Source organism: Hibiscus syriacus, unplaced genomic scaffold (assembly GCF_006381635.1).
Source record: "Hibiscus syriacus cultivar Baekdansim isolate YM2019G1 unplaced genomic scaffold, ASM638163v2 tig00110429_pilon, whole genome shotgun sequence".
NCBI classification, from domain to species: Eukaryota; Viridiplantae; Streptophyta; class Magnoliopsida; order Malvales; family Malvaceae; genus Hibiscus; species Hibiscus syriacus.
This window is the reverse complement of record NW_024062733.1, coordinates 12,281,010-12,302,292: the sequence shown is the minus strand read 5'-3', so window position 1 is coordinate 12,302,292 and position 21,283 is coordinate 12,281,010. Positions and strand designations below refer to the sequence as shown.

The window sequence follows — 21,283 nt, the reverse complement described above, 5'->3', positions numbered from 1 at the left end:
TGACATTTCAACATCTTCAAGTACAAACTGACAACACCCAGACTGCTCAGATGCTCAAGGACCCTAATGCAAAGTCCATCCCATTCCCCCTGATCTATGCTATCACCCCGCTTTGTGGTCGTAATTGGTATGTCGAGTTTCTTTGGATCCCTCATGAAGAAAACATAGTGGCTGACTGTTTAGCAAAGATGACAACTGCACCAAATTTTTAGACCACTATCCTTACCGAAGCCCCTGCTTCTGTTTCTCAGCTTCTGGATCGGGACATCTTCGATCAACCTTATCGTAGACATGCTTGTAATTAGTTAAGGCCCTCGTTCCTAGTTCCAATTCAAAAGAAAATTGATATAAGTGATCAAATTATAACTTCTAAAAGTTAAGTGATCAAAATAAAAAATAAAATAAAAGCAACCACTAATACAATTTACTAAAAAAGTAAAATAAAATAAAATAAAATAATAAAAGACTAAAATACTTAAAAAATATTTGAATGGTCAATATTCTCTCAAAACGATAGTTAAAAACACTCAATTAATAGCACCTCTCTCTTACGAGTAAAATTTTCATTTTCCCCCTCGTATAAGAATTGTTTAAAAAATTATTTGAATCAATGTACTTTGTTAAATAAACATTAAATTGTTTTGTTTTACGGATTGAAGTTTGAATTCTATAAATAAAGCCACAATTTTCAGTTGTATTCTTAATAATTTAGACCTAATAAAAAATAAAGGACAGTTAAGTCCTCTAAAAATATCGATGGGTGGGTTAGACGAATAAAAGGAATAAAGATTAGACATCATTGGAAGACTAAATTGTGAAAAGGGTACTTAAGATTTGCCCCTTCAATAATGACCACATCATTAATCATTCCATTATTCCATTGGTCAATAAAGATTAGACATCATTGGATTGTGAAAAGGGCATTTAAGATTTGTCTCTCTAATAATGACCACATCATTAATCCTTCCATGACCATTATTCCATTGGTCGATTTTTTTTAGTTGACAAAAAATGGTTGATATCTTAATTTTTTTATATTTTAAATATTATTATAATCTTTTATCCCAAATTAATGACGTGGGATTAAAAAATTTGTATTTATATGAAATTAACAAAAAGAAATGTAATAATAAATATAAATCAATATAACAAATTTTTTTAATATTATAAAAGGCCTTGGTTAATAAATTGTTATTATCTTTTGAAGTACTATTAACATTCATTCCAGATTTATAAAAAAAAACTCAGTATAAAAATTTAAATTTTATGATATAACTATTATAATTATAATTAAAGTGTTTTTAATATTTTTTAATCTTATATGATAATATATACAAATGCTATATGTAGAATCAAAACAACAAATAAAAAATTTATAAAAATTATGAGAGTTGTTGGGTGAGGTGTTAAATTCTTTAGGTTAGAATAAAAATTTAAGTTATGATATTATAAATAGGAAAAAATAGATTGAAATATTGCTTTGTAATAAATTTTGATAATTTAATCAGTTAATAAATTAAATATATATAATTATGTAAAAATTGCGATAGTATTTGGTCCTAATTTAAAATAAAATATTGTGAAAATATTTTAAATTTAAAATGATTATAAAATTTATAAAAGCCTAAAAATGGAAAAAGTAGAAAATAAAAAGAATTTTTTGCTAATTTTATATAGTGTATAACATAAAAATAATTAGATGTGATATTTGAAACTTTTTATGTGTGGATGGACGATTTTAGTAATTTAATCTCATAATATATAATAAAAGTAGTATGTGTTTAACGTTTTTGATATTATTATTTTAAGTGTTTAATTTATCATATTCGTTGAAAAGTCTTTAAGAATCAGTCAATCAATTCATTTTTTTACATGTGATATAATTTTTAATTATTTAAAAAAAACATAAATTTCCAAGAAAATCTAAAAATACTCTAAAATTCATAAAACTTTAAAAATACCCCTAAAATCCCTAATCAATTCCGTCATCGACCACCATCATTATCACCCACTCACCCATCAACCACATTTGTAGCTACCAATTCAATTGAGATTTAGAGATTTGGGCTTGGGAATTTAGAGATTTGAATTTAGATATTTAAGAATTTTTGAAGACTGAGACTACTACAACAAGAGAATGATCGACCGAAGATAGATGAATAGACAGTGGATGAGAGCAATAATGACGGAGGATGACCAACGACGAAGTTGATGCTTTAAGATGATTTTGAGATTTTGTTTTTGAAAATTTTAATAAGTTTTAGTTTTTTTACATAATAATAATTTTATATTTTTAAATATTATTTTAAAAAATTATAGACACAATATATATCATATTTTGAGTGATTATCATAATTTTCATCGACCGTGATATACTAAATATCTAAAATAATAACGTTGGAAATGTTAAAAAGATATATTTAAAGAAAAAAATATTAACACCTCATCGGATGATGAATCATGTATAGTTTTGAGAATTTTTGTATATTAATATAAAAAGAAAAGAAGAATGCAGAGATCGGGTCGGGTGGACGAATCGGTGTTTTCGCGGGCCCTGCGCAACCCGACACGAGCATCTTTATAACTTAACATTTTCTTTATATTTTACTACAAATTTCATTTGTTCCTTCAGAACCAGAAAATTAGAATCTAATTACCCTTCAGTTTCTCTAGTGTACCACTGTAGTTTCTGCCGTCGAGGGCAACCACCGTTCACGGCTGCCCGCTAACGTAGTAACTTCCCATTTTGACAAGAATACTTAATTTTGACTTCTAAACCCCGAAATCAGCTTACTTCTCTCGAAATCAACACCGAAAGCTCTAAATCTAAGCCCGATACCTGCGGTTACTAACACTTAAACCGCCACATTCTGCCGTTAGATGGTTACATAATTGAAGACGAACTATCTTACGGTCCTCCTCAAGGTATTAATCTGTTTTGGTTTTTGGAAACAACAAGCTCAACCTGAGAATCCTTGAAATCCGTAAAAAAAGCTTAACCCACCGCCAGCAAATGTTTGATTTTCTTTCATTTGCTGATGGGTATCTGTTTATATTCTGTTCATTTTTTCTGTTGATTTTTTTTGAAGAAAGAAAATGAAACATGAGAAATTATGGTTTGTTCTTGTGATTTGTTGGAGAATTGTGACCTTTTCTGGGGTTGTTGATGTTGGTCTTTTCAATTCTTTGCTTTGTTGAAATCAAGGGTTTATCATAAACTCATTATGATCGAATCTGCCTAGCAGGTCAAATTATTTGGTCTTATCCTAACCTTAATTTATGGATCCTAAGTTTTCGGACCCTATTTCTAGCTTCAAAACCCCCTCTAAAAATTCTGTTAATAAATATCAGCCCTATTCTCAGATCTCACATTTCAAGTTTCATACTTTCCTTTTTTAAATTTTACTCCTTTCTATTTTTTTCTGGAATTTTCCTGTAATATTTTTAAATGTCTGATTTATATATGTTTTAGAGTGTCCTAAATATGAAAAGAAATAAAATGATAAAAATAACATATGGTAATAACAAATTTGGGACGGCGGCCCCAACCAAGACCAAAATTCGAGAGCGCTCCATTACTGAAATCATTTTCAAATGACACGGATAAAATTGTGTCTACAGGTGAATTGGTTTCGTCACTAATTTTGAGCGGCGCTGGAAGGATTCTGCTTGGAGGTTACTGGTGGCTGAAAATTTTGACTTTTAACTTCGGGTTTTGGTCAATGTAGGTATTTTGCTGTTAATTTTGATGGAAATCTAGTGTTCGGAACTTGCATTTCACTACAAGCATCTCAGTTTGGAGGCTATTTTTCATCTCAATTCGGTGGTTATTGTTCAGTTACCGCTGCTGAAGCTCCCTTTTTGGAGTATATGGTCATCACAGTTATTCTCTAAAATTTGACAGTTTATAAAGATTTTGTATCAGGCATTCTGTTTCGAGAGACGGGCATTGCTGCCTTGTTTTGAGTTATTTTGAAGTTGATTGCATTTATTACTTGGATGAAACACGGGAGGGGCAAGTTTGGAGTAAATTATGGGACAAGATTGCTGGTTAATTACTAGATTGTTGGGAGGATTGCTGTGATTGTTTCAGTAGGATAGACTAGGTAAGATGCCTCCTTCTCCAGCATTGAGACACTCTCCAGGGAAGGAGCTGAGAGGGGAAACCCACAAAAGACGGCATAGTTTGGAGGGCGGGTTGAGTGTACAAGAAAAAGATGACGACCTTGCTTTGTTCAATGACATGCAATCCAAAGAAAGGGAGGATATTTTGCTTCATTCCTTGGATGACGCGGAAGACTCATTTTGTAATTTTCTGTTTTGCCTTTTGGTTTCAGTTGTATTGGCCTATTTTCCCGTGAATTTAGGAATATAGACTAGTGTCTGTAAACTAACGTCATTGTTTGTTTTCTTTGGTTTTGAATTATTGCTTACAGCTGCAAAACTGAAATATTTTTCAGATTTCAAGCTTGGAATATCTGTTCCTGTTCGAAGGGAGACTAGTGAACTCCTTGTTGCAGATGAAGAGAAAAATGACTATGAATGGTAGGTTATAATTTCCTCTTCATGTTAGTTGGCTTGTTCATGTTTGGTGTATGTTAGAATAAAGTCATTGCCAATGGCCTAGGCAAGAAATTAGTGTTCTTCGATCATTTTTTTCCATTCATTGCATGCTATTGAGCTGTTATATGTACTTGGAAGTTTCTTGGCCCTCACAAATTGTCATTCTTGGTGATTTTGAAGGTTATTAACTCCCCCTGACACCCCTCTTTTTCCTTCATTGGATGATGAGCCACCTCCGGCTAACATTGCTCGCAGGGTTAGACCTCAGACTCAACCCATTTCCATATCAAGATCATCCACAGTATGTTGCCATATCACTCTTATAGAATGAAAATATGTGTGCTAATGAAATAATTCGTCAACATTCGTTATAGTTTTCTCTTGAAAGTCTGATCTTATTCTTTCTAAATCTTCACCCTTAATCCTCTGTGAACAATATGCAGATGGAAAAGGGTTACAGAAGCAGTAGGGGCAGTCCAAGTCCAAATCGTTTAAATCCTTCACCTCGGTCTGGAAGTAGCACACTCCAATCTAGAGGAAGGCCATCTTCAGCACCTCAGTCCAGTCCAATAAGGCAACATACTCCAACTCGGAGACCATCTCCTTCCCCTTGTAAAAGTTCAGTACCCACGCGAAGGTCTTCTACACCTACTCCTCAAAGGACAAGCACAGAGGGAAGGGGATCATCTCCTTTGAGGACAAGTAGGGGAAACTCTACATCACCAAAAATAAGGGCATGGCAGTCAAATATCCCCGGTTTCTTCTTAGATGCACCACCCAATCTTCGTACTTCTCTGGCTGATCGACCAGCATCATATGTGAGGGGCTCCTCCCCTGCATCTAGAAATGGAAGGGATACAAGATTTGGCAGGAAATCAATGTCGCCAACTGCATCTAGAAGTGTCAGCTCATCTCATAGTCATGATCGGGACCACTTAAGTTCGTACAGTAAAGGGTCTATAGCGTCATCTGGTGATGATGATGTAGACACTCTAGAATCTATTCCTCTTAGTGGATCCACCCTTTCTGTTTCAAGGAGGATTGGCACATACACAAACAATAAGGGGCCAGCCACCTTTAACAAGAAATCAGCTAGAGTGTTTTCACCAAGTTCTGCTCCAAAACGTTCCTTTGACTCTGCTCTTCGTCAAATGGTATTTATTACTTTTTTAGGTTAATATGCATCTGTTACATCAGTTTTGGGATAAAAGTGTTAAAACATTAGTAGTTAACTTGTCTGCTCTAATGTTCTGAACCTACGTTGCTTTTTTTGCTACACTTTATTTAGTTCCTTTCTGAATGATTTGCAACAGATGATTGTTTTTATTCCAGTATTTTTTGCTAACATGTTATAAATTTAGACTATTTGATAATGGGAAAAGAGATATGGAAGATCAATGTAAAATCTTTTCATTTTCGTTGGCATGTGTCTGTGTTGGTTCTCTGGTATAGTATTCTCAAATTACTGTGTCATGTTCAGATAATTCCATATAATTCTAGAGGCGGTAAACTTGATGGGTTTGATGTGGTCCTACTAGTCAGTAAGCATTGTGTGTGAGGACCATAGTCAGAATTAATTGCTAGATGAAGTTTTTGGCAGTGACTTCAATGCTTAATTTAATCTGGTATGTCTGAAAGGGGAAAGAAAGCCAGAACTCCAGAACTTCCTATTGAACTAGTGCATTCTATTTATCACATTTCATATTTAAGTAAACTTTTGGAGCTGTTGGCTTTCTTTTGATGTGTTAAATAACTCAAGAACTTCAATGCAGTCTGCATGGTCTATACCTTTACTACTAAGCAAAAAGAATTTTAAGATAGTTGTGAAAGAACTCACACGTTGTCTTGTTACCCCTGGGCCCTGATGCTTTTGTTCTCATTTAGACTTTTTGTGCATAATTAATGCATATCAAACGTGCTTGGTCATCAACACAGACCTTATAGTTCATTGTAATCAAATATTTTGGTGCAGGATCATCAGAAGAGTCCTCCAAATATGTTCAGACCTCTATTATCTAGTGTTCCAAGTACCACTTTTTATGTTGGGAAGGGAAGTTCTGCACATCCATCTTTGATGTCAAAGAATTCATCTGTTGCCACCAGCAGTAATGCAAATTCTGATCAAAGTACAAGTTCTTTGTTTGATACTGAAGGAAGCGACCAATATGATGACATGGCAAGTGAATCCAGAAGGGGACCTTATGCCAATGTTCTAGAAGAGGTTTTTGCCTTCGATAAGATGGATGTAGTAAACCAGGATGCTAGCTATGAAAGACGTAATATTCTTAATGAAGATGCTAATAGAGACTCTGCAATGCAATGTGACCCAGGCCACTTTGAGGAGTTAAGTCACCATGGTCTTAAAGTGGAAATGAGTTCAAATTCTGATGCTCTGTGTGACAGGGGAGACCTTTCAGAAGTTGATAGTTTTGAGAACGCAAAAATATGTTCTAAATGTGGTTGCAGGTATCATGTTATTGAGCAGGTTGAAGAAGAAATCAGTCTTTGCACAGATTGCAGTAGGCAACATGATATAATCGCTGGTGACATTTCTGATGCAGAGAATTACATAGGGTTGTTTATGAAAATTTCTGAAGAGGATAAACCCTTTCCTGAATGGTCTGGTTCACCTTTGCAGGTTAATAATGCAGTTGATCCCTGGATTTCTCATCATGAAAAAAATATAAAGCTAAGTGAAAATTTCTCTCTAGAAAATTCTCTTGGAGGTTCTCTGGCAGAGGGAGGTGAGCAGAGGCTTGGTTATCAACAAGAGATGGCTGAATCAACTGTTTTTTGTTCTATACCTGAGATGGACACTGGAGGTCAGCAGCTGAATTACTCTGATGAAAATTCTTGTTTGAAGGTTAATACATCAGAAGTTGTAGGTATTTCAGTGCTGTTAAAGAGGTCAGGCAGTAGCAAGGGGCCTGTTGTTCTAGGTAGGACCTTTTCTATCCTTCCATCAGAAGATCTTTCTTATGCAAGAGACAGTTCTAACAGTTTTAGAAGCTCTGTTGGACATGGGAGTGTATCTGCATCATCCTCTGTCGAATTGGGCTCATGTAGACAAACAGATACACGTGTACAATTGAATGGTAGAAAATCTGAGTTGGAGAATTACAGATATGACTTGAATTCAAAGCCTCAAAGCTTTACTTTGTCTCAAAGTTCAAGCAATAATTACCAAGCTTTAAGTCTTGCATCTAGTTCGAATGATGAGAATTTTGAGGGTTCTGTTCGTAGTCTGAAATTTGAGGAAGCCGAGGAAATAGCTGTTATTTCTCTAGCAAAAGCTTCAGAAAATTCAGAGGCAATTTCATCATTCCCTGATGCTGCCGTTCCCAAAACTGATGGTGTTGAGTGGAATGAAAGTAGGCGATTAACTGATACTTCAACCTCTGGGCCATTAGAGGACAATTCAGCAGCACCATTTCCTCCCAATGACGGTAGTATTTCAATTGAAAATGGAGATAACTTACCAAGTAGTGCCAGGATAGCCTCAGGAGTTGAAGCATTAGCCACCACTTTAGATCCTGCTCTTGAAGAGCATGGTATGAGAAATGATACTCCTGATGGAGTAGATGCTGTTGAGGCTGCTGGCCACAGCTCTTTGACTACAATCTCAGAAATTGAAATTGATAATTCCTGTCGTAGTTCCTGCAGTTCAGAACTTGATGGCTTGTCTCCAAATTCTGAGAAGGAAAAGAAGAAATCCATGGATCTTTTAGATGTTATGCCTTTAGATGTGGATGTTACTGCTTCTGTTCAGGAGCATAATATCTCAGATCACGCAGATGGCGTTTTAGGTATGCAGTTATTTCATTTTGTCTTTTCATCTATTTTGCATTTTCAACGTGAGAAGTAAAATTTCATTTCCATTCTTCAGAAGTTTCTTGATATGTCTATTATCATATGTGATAAACAATTTTATGATGCAGCTATGTTTAATACTTCATGAACCCTCCATATTAGTCCTTTTGAGTTTTGAAAGTTAGATTATTATTTCTTCAACCATTGTTGCTTTCTTGTAGTTTTATTTCTGAGATCAGTAAATAGAAACACTAAAAGATACTTCTAATCCTTCATTGACTACCCATCATGATTGATCCTTTTTCTCTTTTTCTTTGGGTTAAGGGTCTGTGATCAAATTTACCACTCGTCTTTTAGCAGGTGCAATTTTAACATTGTACATTTAGGTTGGCTAAAAATTGGTCAAAAGTTAATTATGAATGATCAATTTGTATTAGATGCAATTATGACCAATATTTTTTTTCTTAAGTGAATGTTATCATTATTCTTCAAGTCATTTTTATCTTGTATTCATGGTCATAAAGTTCTGGTATTTCTTCCTCCTTGCTGCTCGTCACAAAAAGGTAAGAAAGGGATAGACGAGCATATTGAATATATAAACTATGTATTGGCATGTACTGACAAGCACAACATTTTAGATCACTTGTGGAATTCATATTAGGTGTTGAGAAAGAGGTATAGCTGAGATCATTGTACCAAAAGCTACCAGCATGTTGCTGTGATGTTGACATTATCCTTATATTAGATAACCTGAATGACACTTTTAGTTGTAGTGTTTTCTGCTTAGGAGTGCTTTAACTCCAAATATTGGAAACTAATGCTTGCTTTGCAATGAATCATACCCATGCATACCTGTTCTGGTATCATGTTGAACTCCATTTGCCATGCTGTTTCTTTTTTTCGATATTTGCACTGCCAAACTAATTTTAGTTACAATTATTTTAAATATATTTCGTACGTAAGATTAGATGGATTTGACCTTATGTCTGTGTCAAAAATTATATTCTCGGTTTGTGGAATAGATAAGATTTATATTTTTTGTTTCTTGATGTCAATGCGTTTCCGGATTTAGGCTTTGCTGGGTAGAGTGGAAAGAAAATTGGAAGGATGGAAGATTAAAGGTGTAGAAAAGTGGAAAGATGGAAAATACTTTTTTTCATTCAATGGTGTGCTTTGTAGGAAAGATGGAAAAATTGAAAGAAAATGTATTTTTCTTACCATTTTTTTCTTGTTGGAGTTGAAAATGAAAGGAAAGAAAATAAAGCTTTTGAAAGAGCTACATAATTCTGAAATAACTTGCTTCTTTCACACATTTTCTCTCCTATTTTCCTTTCCAATTGGGAGGATTTGTTTTTACACACGAGGATGTAAAATGATCATCTCTCATTTTTCTTTCCTACCAAGCATTTTTCAAATTTCATTTCTTTCCATTTTTCCACTCCCTCTCATTTCCCACTCAACCAAGCAAAGCCATAGAGCCCAAAGCTGGACACTATCTGATTATGTGCTTAAGTTCAGTTCTGATTTGTTACCGAGTTGCAGTGAGATTTTGTTTAGTCTTTGATGGAACTTTTATTCTTTTTAACAGAGGAATCAACTGTCATGGTAGAAAGTCGTGGAGGAAGTAAGGCCAGAAGCCTAACACTTGAGGAAGCAACGGATACAATACTTTTCTGTAATTCCATTATCCATGATCTTGCCTACCAGGCTGCAACCATTGCCATTGAAACCGAAAGTTCAGTGCCATTGGAAGGTTCCAGGCCAACTGTGACGATCTTGGGGAAATCCACTTCTGACAGGAAAAATGTAAGGGGGCGAACTGTTGGTAGATGGACTTCGAAATCTCGTAAAGTCAGGCAGAGGCGGGTAGAAACTGCTGTAAAATCCTTGCCTACTGAGATTGTAAATGATGAAAATGCCTTTGAGCCTTCAAATCTCAATGTTGATATTCCTAATAAGATGGACAGTATGAACCCTCCAAAGCTAGAATCCAAGTGTAACTGCTCTATAATGTGAGAGCAACTTTTTCAGTCAGACCAAACATGCAGTGCTTCACCAGCCTCATCATAACTTTGCTACTCATCCGGTCGTGCTTGGAGAGATTGGCAAATGCTTTGTATTTTAAAATCATTTTGTGGTTAAATTTGTTGGCAATGGGTTTGTCTTTGGTTCCACATTTATTTGTAAGAAATCCACCGGCTGTTGGTAGTGGCATAAATTGTAAAGTTATCTAGGTTGATATTAGTTAAGGCAGTGTGGGGGTGGGGGCATTTGTATTTTTTTCCCGAATCGCCAAATTCTTTGTTAGTTATTACTGTTTGTTTTGGGTCCTTTTCTTTGTAGTAGAAAGTGTGAACAAGACCCTGCCCCCTCATTCATATTCAATTGTTATGACTATTGAAAATAATATTAGCTCAATTTGGTTAGCTTCTCCTCCATCTCCTTGTAACGGGTACTGAGACATAATGTTCATGCTTGATTTTGCGGCACGACATTACAGGTATGTACAAATTCTGTCTTTGGCTTCAAGACAGTTATGGTGAATGTGGGCAAAATAGGGGACTTGTAATATGAAGTGAATAATGTTCCTTTGCTGTTCATGCTGATTTTCCTTTTCTTTTGAACTTTTCATCCTGGATCTCTATTTGTTTTTTTTTATGTTAAACTATATTTTGATATACTAATTAAATTAAAATATTTTTAAATTTGAATTGAATTTATTTAAAAAAAATTTAAAATAATTTAAAGTCATTAAAAATAAAATTGAACACAAAATCTATTTTTATACAAGTAATACCGATATTATTCTTACAGTATTATTCATATGATATTGATACCAAAATAAGAAAAGTATCGTTCTTCACTAAGTAGTACTGATATTACTAACATTGCTCAAATTCTAGAATATAAAAATAATATCAGTACTTTTATAGTAGTATCGATACTAAAGATATAATATCAATACCATAAGACCCTTTAGGAGTATCGATACCCCTTGATTTAGACAATTTTATTTTGTATAAAAATTAATCTCAACTGTAGAAACGATCCTAACAACATTCTAACAAATAAATATAAATTGAAGACACATGAAGAAGGTTTAGAACAACAGTGCATGTGGCGGTTTTTGCTCTTGATCTGAGATTTAGGGAAGTAATAATTGAAGGAGACTCACGATCTATTGTAACACCCCAATTTAGGGGCTAAATTTAAGAAAATATAAATTGGTGGATTTAATTTGGTATTTTGAAAGAAATAAGGGATTAAATTGTAAGATTTCAAAGTTGATAGATCGTTTTAAGAAGTGCAGGAAGTTCAGTGGCTAAACTCTTGGTTTAGCCATTTTTAATTATGAGATGTTATAAACGTTTATGGAAAATTTTCCAGTTTTCCTCTCCCGTTCTCCCTACTTCCAACTCCGATCTACTCGTCGTCCGACCTCCAAACGACAAGCCGAAACAACCATCGTGTTCGTTGTCAACCGAGGAACAAAACCCCTCAAACCTTTCGTCGTGAATCATCGCCGTTCGTCGTGAATTTCAGTCGGAAGTATCGTCGGTAATAACTCGGTTTTAGTTGGTTTTTCATCGATTCACGACGATCGGGTCATCCGTTTACGACACCTCCCACACCATCGTGTTCCTTGTGCCGTTCCGAGTCCACCGGTGTTCTCCTTTTTCTCCGGCGGCGGCGGCGCGTTGGGAGGTGAACCGGTCAAACTTCCCGATTTGTTGAAATCGAGCTCTCCGCCGTTCAAAATTGTGAACCGAGCTTTGTAAGTATCTCGAAATCGCTCAAAATAATTTTTAGAAATTTTTCCGGGATTTTATCACTGTTCACGCGCCCCCACGCGCCGCCACTGCGCGTGGGGAAGGGAAAAGTGACCGGTTTGACCGGTTTTGGAACTGTTTTGACCGGTTTGACCGGTCACAACCCGACCCGACCCATTGACCCGACCCGACCCGTTTACCAACCCGTTGACCCGACATGACCCGTTGACCCGACCCGTTGACCGTTGACAGGAGTTGACCACTGTTGACCAAAACTTTGAATGGCTTTGATCGGGCATTAAACGACCTTTGACTTCGACCGAGTATACCTATCCTGACATTTTTCGACGTTCCGAATCCGATTCCGCTGTCCGTTTTTCGAAATTCAAACCCGAAGGCCTCGAAATTGTCAGTCAAACCCGTTGACTTTGATTTTGACCAAAAATTCCAAATTTCCGAAAAGTCATATTTTATGCTTTCAACGTCCTGAATCCGAATCCGAAGTCCGTTTCGCCAAATTCGAACTCGGTAAGCAGTCGTCTCACTGATTTATCACCCGATTCGATCCGTTTATCGTAATTAAGCTCCGTTTCTGATATAATTTATGTTGATATGTATCTGAGGAATTATTGGAAGTTGAATTGAAGATCAAAGGCGTTCGAATGGAATTTTTATGGTCGATCAGTATTGCACGGAAATCGAGGTAATACTTTACTACCTCTTTATGCTTTATAGAACATGTTGGTATTGGTAAATGCATGAATGGAAATGTTTGGTCTTATATGTGTAATAAATGAAGATCTACACTAGATATGAATACGGTAGAAAATAGATAACTGAATATGGCTCAGATGACTATTATAAGAAATTGGAGGACAGTTGGAATTAAATTACAAGTTCTGAAATTAAGTGATAAAAGAATCAATCATGGATTGTAGATTATAATTTATCTCATTAAAGGTACTTAGATGATAAATTATGAGAATATTTCGATTAGGTAAAATTACGAAATTACCCTTATGGTGGAAAATGACAAGAATTGTCTCTGGAAGTAGATTAATAAATCTGAAAAGAATTATTGATCTGCTAAAACTATTCATGTGCATAAGGAAATGTTAGTTTTACTTGGAAATTATGGATAACCGGTTTTTAACACCAAGAGGGTTTATGCAAGATACTATAAGCCTGTTAAGGAATCACTTCAAGATCAGAGAAGGTTCGGGAAAGCAATTAATCATAGGATCTCTAAATTATATTATTTTCGTTAAAAGCTAATATCGAAATTATCTGGTTAAGAAATTACAGAAATACCCTTAAGAGGCCGAATAGTCTGAGTTAACCCTGAATGAGAAAATACTTAGAGGATTCGTACTTAAGTCGATTAAGTACAGATTTGATTGTTAAGATCATGACTTAGCAGGAAAATTCATGATATTCCGTTTGTAAAATTTGAGAAGACACTTGACTCGAAAATATCCGAATAATGAGTAAATACTTGAAGAATAATTTAATGGGGGTATTTTGCTGTCAGAATTGTTCGAAAGGACTAAAGTAAAAGATATAAATTGGAATTAAATAATAAGACCGAATGGAGGAAAAAGATTGAAATACCGTGGATCTATAAAATGACCAAAATACCCCTGTAATGGAAATGACTCAAGAATGTCACCAAGCTAAGGAATGATTGGATATCCTCGAGCTCTGAAATGAATGGAATAAAACTGAACATCAAAATTTCCAAAATACCCTTATGGCCTAAAGTAAGTAAATGTCTTGGATTAATTAAAGAATCCAAATAAGCATAGGTATTGGCCTACCTTTAAAAGTAATGGAACACAATTTAAGTGAGTAGATCAACCCTAAAGCTATGTCAATACATGAATGACAGAGATATTACTGGAATGCGTGTTCGTCTTCTTAAGTTTGACTCGATGATAAATTTTAGAAGTATTCAACTTAGTTCAACTCTGGATCGCATTCAGTACTAAGAATTGGACGTTTGCACGACAAATCAGCCACAAAGACCAAATTGAATGTAACGGAAGTGCAGCATGTGTCTGAAAAATCAGGAACGCTTGAATTACTCTGGAAAATCCCGAAGTATCTGGAATGGACTTGAATGCTAAATAAATTAAGTAACCACAAGGACTGAGGATTGAATAAGTGAGTTGGATGAATCTGGAAATGTTAATGAACATATATGATGTAATGTTCTTATGGATTATGAATTACAAAATCAAGTACGTCAGTATTTCATGATATGGTGAAAACGTGAACATGAAATAAAGACATTAGAAGATTTATTCAACGTTAATTTCGAAAATGAAATATGAACAAGAATTTGTGGTATTAAAGGGTAAATACCCTGGAAGGAAAATGAATTGACCAGTCGACATAGATTGTTAAGGTTCTGAATCTTCGTTCTCAAGTTGTTCGATTATCCGATCAATTGACATGGATGCAAAGGATTCTGAATACCCTTCTGATTACGTACAACTTCTGAAAATTGTCCGAATAAGATATGATCCTGATAATTCACATTCTGAATAACTGATGATTCCGTCAGTTATTGAACTTTTTACAATAGTGATTCTAAATTCCGACATTCTATCGGTATACTGAAGATCCATATTTCTCTACTTGCTAAGATTATCCAGTACCTTTGAATAATATTTGTAAACTCTGGTGTGTTCCCTACTTATATGAATATTTTATCTGATTTCTGATTTGAATTCTGTTTTGACATCTGATCTGAAATCTGTTCTGATTCCTAACCTGGATTCTGTTCTGATATCTGATCTGAATTATGTTTTGATTTCTGATATCTCCGTTTACCGACGGATAAATGTTTTATCTGGGGGTTTATTGTTGGAGGAAGATTATCTGCAGACTCCTCGGCTTTGTGCTCAGGGTCTAAATGGCATGTGCGGTTGGGTGTATGGTTCTGGGGAACCTACACATTTATGATGTGAACGGATGGGGGTATATATATATATATATGTTTTAAAAGATCTGTATCTTTTTACTGAATTTTTCGAGAACACACTAGAAAACCTATTCTGATCTCCTCAACTCAGTCATCCGAAATATTTCTCTGAACTGAAAGCTCATTGTCCGTTACCACCCGAAATATCAGTAGAATCTCTGCTCAGCATAAAAATATGTAAATGCTCAGAAGCAATAAGGAAATAAATATTTATCTGTATCTGCACGTTCATCAGCATCATCTGGTAGTTCTGTATTACTGAGCTTTCCAAAGCTCACTCTATTACTCACCTTTTCAGGTTAAAAGAATTGTACCAGTGCATCTATCGACTTCAGTAAGGGAGTTCTTCCGGCGTTGTTGCAGAGTATGGTACATGTGATTAGGGGGCATGTAATTATATTTTGATTTATATACGAGTCTGGAAATATGTTTTATTTTTAAATAGTGACAAATGATTTTATAAGTTTACATGTTCTGATAAAAAGATTTAAATTTTCCGCTATTTTTACAATGGGTCGCTCCGGTGGCCCTAATGTGACTTCCCGGATCGGATCGGGCTACCCTTATCGGTCTGTGGGGGTTACATTTAGTGGTATCAGAGCTATGGTTTGAGTCAAAATTTTTCAAGATAGACCGGCCGGTCAAATGTCAAAATATGTCTGATCAGTACATGCCCCTAGACTGCAATCGTACATCTCTGAGCCGGAACTCCAGGGCTGAGTCCCTATCTGTATTGAGTAAATCAAAGTGTCTATCTGCTAAGGCTATACTTGTACAAAAAGGAATACCAGTAACATTTGTCTAAACGCTGTAAAGTATCTCATGAGCCATGTGAGAGTTATTCATCTGAGAATTTCTGACTCGACTCCAGAAATGAAATTGAGATATGTTGCTGCTCTACGAGCCTATTCACGTATCCAATGCTGAATTGATTTCACAAGAATAAAGTTGTTCTGATTATTTACTTGGACTGAGGGAGAATTCTGAAGAGATTGATTACTCGAGAAAATTTTAAATTCTTTTATTGAAATAAGGAAAATTTATGATAAGAATGTATGCTCAGTTGGTTAAGGATAAGTGGAGGAATCGTACTTTTATAAAAGCTATTGATAGATTTGAAAGAACTGATGGAAGTTTCATTTATGCAATTATGTGACATGAATGAATTTCGAGGACGAAATTTTTTTTTAAGGAGGGGAGAATTGTAACACCCCAATTTAGGGGCTAAATTTAAGAAAATATAAATTGGTGGATTTAATTTGGTATTTTGAAAGAAATAAGGGATTAAATTGTAAGATTTCAAAGTTGATAGATCGTTTTAAGAAGTGCAGGAAGTTCAGTGGCTAAACTCTTGGTTTAGCCATTTTTAATTATGAGATGTTATAAACCCCCAGACTCCCGTATGTTTCTGGAAAATTTTCCAGTTTTCCTCTCCCGTTCTCCCTACTTCCAACTCCGATCTACTCGTCGTCCGACCTCCAAACGACAAGCCGAAACAACCATCGTGTTCGTTGTCAACCGAGGAACAAAACCCCTCAAACCTTTCGTCGTGAATCATCGTCGTTCGTCGTGAATTTCAGTCGGAAGTATCGTCGGTAATAACTCGGTTTTAGTTGGTTTTTCATCGATTCACGACGATCGGGTCATCCGTTTACGACACCTCCCACACCATCGTGTTCCTTGTGCCGTTCCGAGTCCACCGGTGTTCTCCTTTTTCTCCGGCGGCGGCGGCGCGTTGGGAGGTGAACCGGTCAAACTTCCCGATTTGTTGAAATCGAGCTCTCCGCCGTTCAAAATTGTGAACCGAGCTTTGTAAGTATCTCGAAATCGCTCAAAATAATTTTTAGAAATTTTTCCGGGATTTTATCACTGTTCACGCGCCCCCACGCGCCGCCACTGCGCGTGGGGAAGGGAAAAGTGACCGGTTTGACCGGTTTTGGAACTGTTTTGACCGGTTTGACCGGTCACAACCCGACCCGACCCATTGACCCGACCCGACCCGTTTACCAACCCGTTGACCCGACATGACCCGTTGACCCGACCCGTTGACCGTTGACCGGAGTTGACCACTGTTGACCAAAACTTTGAATGGCTTTGATCGGGCATTAAACGACCTTTGACTTCGACCGAGTATACCTATCCTGACATTTTTCGACGTTCCGAATCCGATTCCGCTGTCCGTTTTTCGAAATTCAAACCCGAAGGCCTCGAAATTGTCAGTCAAACCCGTTGACTTTGATTTTGACCAAAAATTCCAAATTTCCGAAAAGTCATATTTTATGCTTTCAACGTCCTGAATCCGAATCCGAAGTCCGTTTCGCCAAATTCGAACTCGGTAAGCGTCTTTCACTGATTTATCACCCGATTCGATCCGTTTATCGTAATTAAGCTCCGTTTCTGATATAATTTATGTTGATATGTATCTGAGGAATTATTGGAAGTTGAATTGAAGATCAAAGGCGTTCGAATGGAATTTTATGGTCGATCAGTATTGCACGGAAATCGAGGTAATACTTTACTACCTCTTTATGCTTTATAGAACATGTTGGTATTGGTAAATGCATGAATGGAAATGTTTGGTCTTATATGTGTAATAAATGAAGATCTACACTAGATATGAATACGGTAGAAAATAGATAACTGAATATGGCTCAGATGACTATTATAAGAAATTGGAGGACAGTTGGAATTAAATTACAAGTTCTGAAATTAAGTGATAAAAGAATCAATCATGGATTGTAGATTATAATTTATCTCATTAAAGGTACTTAGATGATAAATTATGAGAATATTTCGATTAGGTAAAATTACGAAATTACCCTTATGGTGGAAAATGACAAGAATTGTCTCTGGAAGTAGATTAATAAATCTGAAAAGAATTATTGATCTGCTAAAACTATTCATGTGCATAAGGAAATGTTAGTTTTACTTGGAAATTATGGATAACCGGTTTTTAACACCAAGAGGGTTTATGCAAGATACTATAAGTCTGTTAAGGAATCACTTCAAGATCAGAGAAGGTTCGGGAAAGCAATTAATCATAGGATCTCTAAATTATATTATTTTCGTTAAAAGCTAATATCGAAATTATCTGGTTATGAAATTACAGAAATACCCTTAAGAGGCCGAATAGTCTGAGTTAACCCTGAATGAGAAAATACTTAGAGGATTCGTACTTAAGTCGATTAAGTACAGATTTGATTGTTAAGATCATGACTTAGCAGGAAAATTCATGATATTCCGTTTGTAAAATTTGAGAAGACACTTGACTCGAAAATATCCGAATAATGAGTAAATACTTGAAGAATAATTTAATGGGGGTATTTTGCTGTCAGAATTGTTCGAAAGGACTAAAGTAAAAGATATAAATTGGAATTAAATAATAAGACCGAATGGAGGAAAAAGATTGAAATACCGTGGATCTATAAAATGACCAAAATACCCCTGTAATGGAAATGACTCAAGAATGTCACCAAGCTAAGGAATGATTGGATATCCTCGAGCTCTGAAATGAATGGAATAAAACTGAACATCAAAATTTCCAAAATACCCTTATGGCCTAAAGTAAGTAAATGTCTTGGATTAATTAAAGAATCCAAATAAGCATAGGTATTGGCCTACCTTTAAAAGTAATGGAACACAATTTAAGTGAGTAGATCAACCCTAAAGCTATGTCAATACCTGAATGACAGAGATATTACTGGAATGCGTGTTCGTCTTCTTAAGTTTGACTCGATGATAAATTTTAGAAGTATTCAACTTAGTTCAACTCTGGATCGCATTCAGTACTAAGAATTGGACGTTTGCACGACAAATCAACCACAAAGACCAAATTGAATGTAACGGAAGTGCAGTATGTGTCTGAAAAATCAGGAACGCTTGAATTACTCTGGAAAATCCCGAAGTATCTGGAATGGACTTGAATGCTAAATAAATTAAGTAACCACAAGGACTGAGGATTGAATAAGTGAGTTGGATGAATTTGGAAATGTTAATGAACATATATGATGTAATGTTCTTATGGATTATGAATTACAAAATCAAGTACGTCAGTATTTCATGATATGGTGAAAACGTGAACATGAAATAAAGACATTAGAAGATTTATTCAACGTTAATTTCGAAAATGAAATATGAACAAGAATTTGTGGTATTAAAGGGTAAATACCCTGGAAGGAAAATGAATTGACCAGTCGACATAGATTGTTAAGGTTCTGAATCTTCGTTCTCAAGTTGTTCGATTATCCGATCAATTGACATGGATGCAAAGGATTCTGAATACCCTTCTGATTACGTACAACTTCTGAAAATTGTCCGAATAAGATATGATCCTGATAATTCACATTCTGAATAACTGATGATTCCGTCAGTTATTGAACTTTTTACAATAGTGATTCTAAATTCCGACATTCTATCGGTATACTGAAGATCCATATTTCTCTACTTGCTAAGATTATCCAGTACCTTTGAATAATATTTGTAAACTCTGGTGTGTTCCCTACTTATATGAATATTTTATCTGATTTCTGATTTGAATTCTATTTTGACATCTGATCTGAAATCTGTTCTGATTCCTAACCTGGATTCTGTTCTGATATCTGATCTGAATTATATTTTGATTTCTAATATCTCCGTTTACCGACGGATAAATGTTTTATCTGGGGGTTTATTGTTGGAGGAAGATTATCTGCAGACTCCTCGGCTTTGTGCTCAGGGTCTAAATGGCATGTGCGGTTGGGTGTATGGTTCTGGGGAACCTACACATTTATGATGTGAACGGATGGGGGTATATATATATATATGTTTTAAAAGATCTGTATCTTTTTACTGAATTTTTCGAGAACACACTAGAAAACCTATTCTGATCTCCTCAACTCAGTCATCCGAAATATTTCTCTGAACTGAAAGCTCATTGTCCGTTACCACCCGAAATATCAGTAGAATCTCTGCTCAGCATAAAAATATGTAAATGCTCAGAAGCAATAAGGAAATAAATATTTATCTGTATCTGCACGTTCATCAGCATCATCTGGTAGTTCTGTATTACTGAGCTTTCCAAAGCTCACTCTATTACTCACCTTTTCAGGTTAAAAGAATTGTACCAGTGCATCTATCGACTTCAGTAAGGGAGTTCTTCCGGCGTTGTTGCAGAGTATGGTACATGTGATTAGGGGGCATGTAATTATATTTTGATTTATATACGAGTCTGGAAATATGTTTTATTTTTAAATAGTGACAAATGATTTTATAAGTTTACATGTTCTGATAAAAAGATTTAAATTTTCCGCTATTTTTACAATGGGTCGCTCCGGTGGCCCTAATGTGACTTCCCGGATCGGATCGGGCTACCCTTATCGGTATGTGGGGGTTACATCTGTCGTTTCCAGACTATCTTCCACCGATCCGGATTTTTCTGAAATAGGCGCCTTTATCTGGGAAGCACGGCAACGATCGAAAGCTTTCAGTACATGTGCCTTCAGATTTACACCTCGAAACAGCAACCGAGCAGCTCACCTGCTAGCTGCTGGAGATGGAATGGGATAGAACGACAGTTACTTGATAGAGGAAGCCCCCCGTCAAATCACAGAACAAGCTGATAAAGATAGAAGATGGATCGACCCCCTAGGGTTGATTTCCTAAGTTTTTTTTGAAGTTTGAACGTATTAAAGTTTTATTTTTGCTCAGAGAAGGTGAATGGCTGACCACAATTTTTAATTTCATTTATTTGTTATCTTTTAGTTTTATGGTCCAAAGCTGTAAAACATTATTTTGATTCCCAATAACTATTTATTTCTTTGTTTGGTTTTAACAATAGAGGCCGACACTTTCGCTTTGGTTAAAAAAAAGTAATAATAATATGCTATTTATGTTTAAATAAATATTATTTTAAATATATTTATAAATGATATTATATTATTATATTAGTAATAAAAATAAATTATTTGTGTACTTTAAAAAAGTTATTTTTATATTAAATTAACAATTTAACAATAGAAAACAATTCTGTTTGTACAAACTAAATATATATTTTTACAATTTAACTTCGAATTAACAATAGAAAATATTGATAAAGGTCTTAAATTTATACAAACTAAATTCTGTCCGTATGAATTAGATCAATTTTGAAAATATATTTTTAAATTGATAATAATTC

General features: G+C 35.3%; 1 protein-coding gene across 1 annotated transcript; it reads left to right on the top strand.

Annotated features, from left to right (window-relative positions):
- Positions 1 to 4,091: 4,091 nt before the first annotated feature.
- Positions 4,092 to 10,665, top strand: LOC120125160. The gene is made up of 6 exons (XM_039143656.1): positions 4,092 to 4,307; positions 4,437 to 4,545; positions 4,744 to 4,864; positions 5,007 to 5,717; positions 6,536 to 8,369; positions 9,962 to 10,665. The coding sequence occupies exons 1-6, from the start codon at positions 4,112 to 4,114 to the stop codon at positions 10,387 to 10,389; spliced, it is 3,399 nt and encodes a 1,132-aa protein (XP_038999587.1). The 5' UTR covers positions 4,092 to 4,111; the 3' UTR covers positions 10,390 to 10,665.
- Positions 10,666 to 21,283: the final 10,618 nt, after the last annotated feature.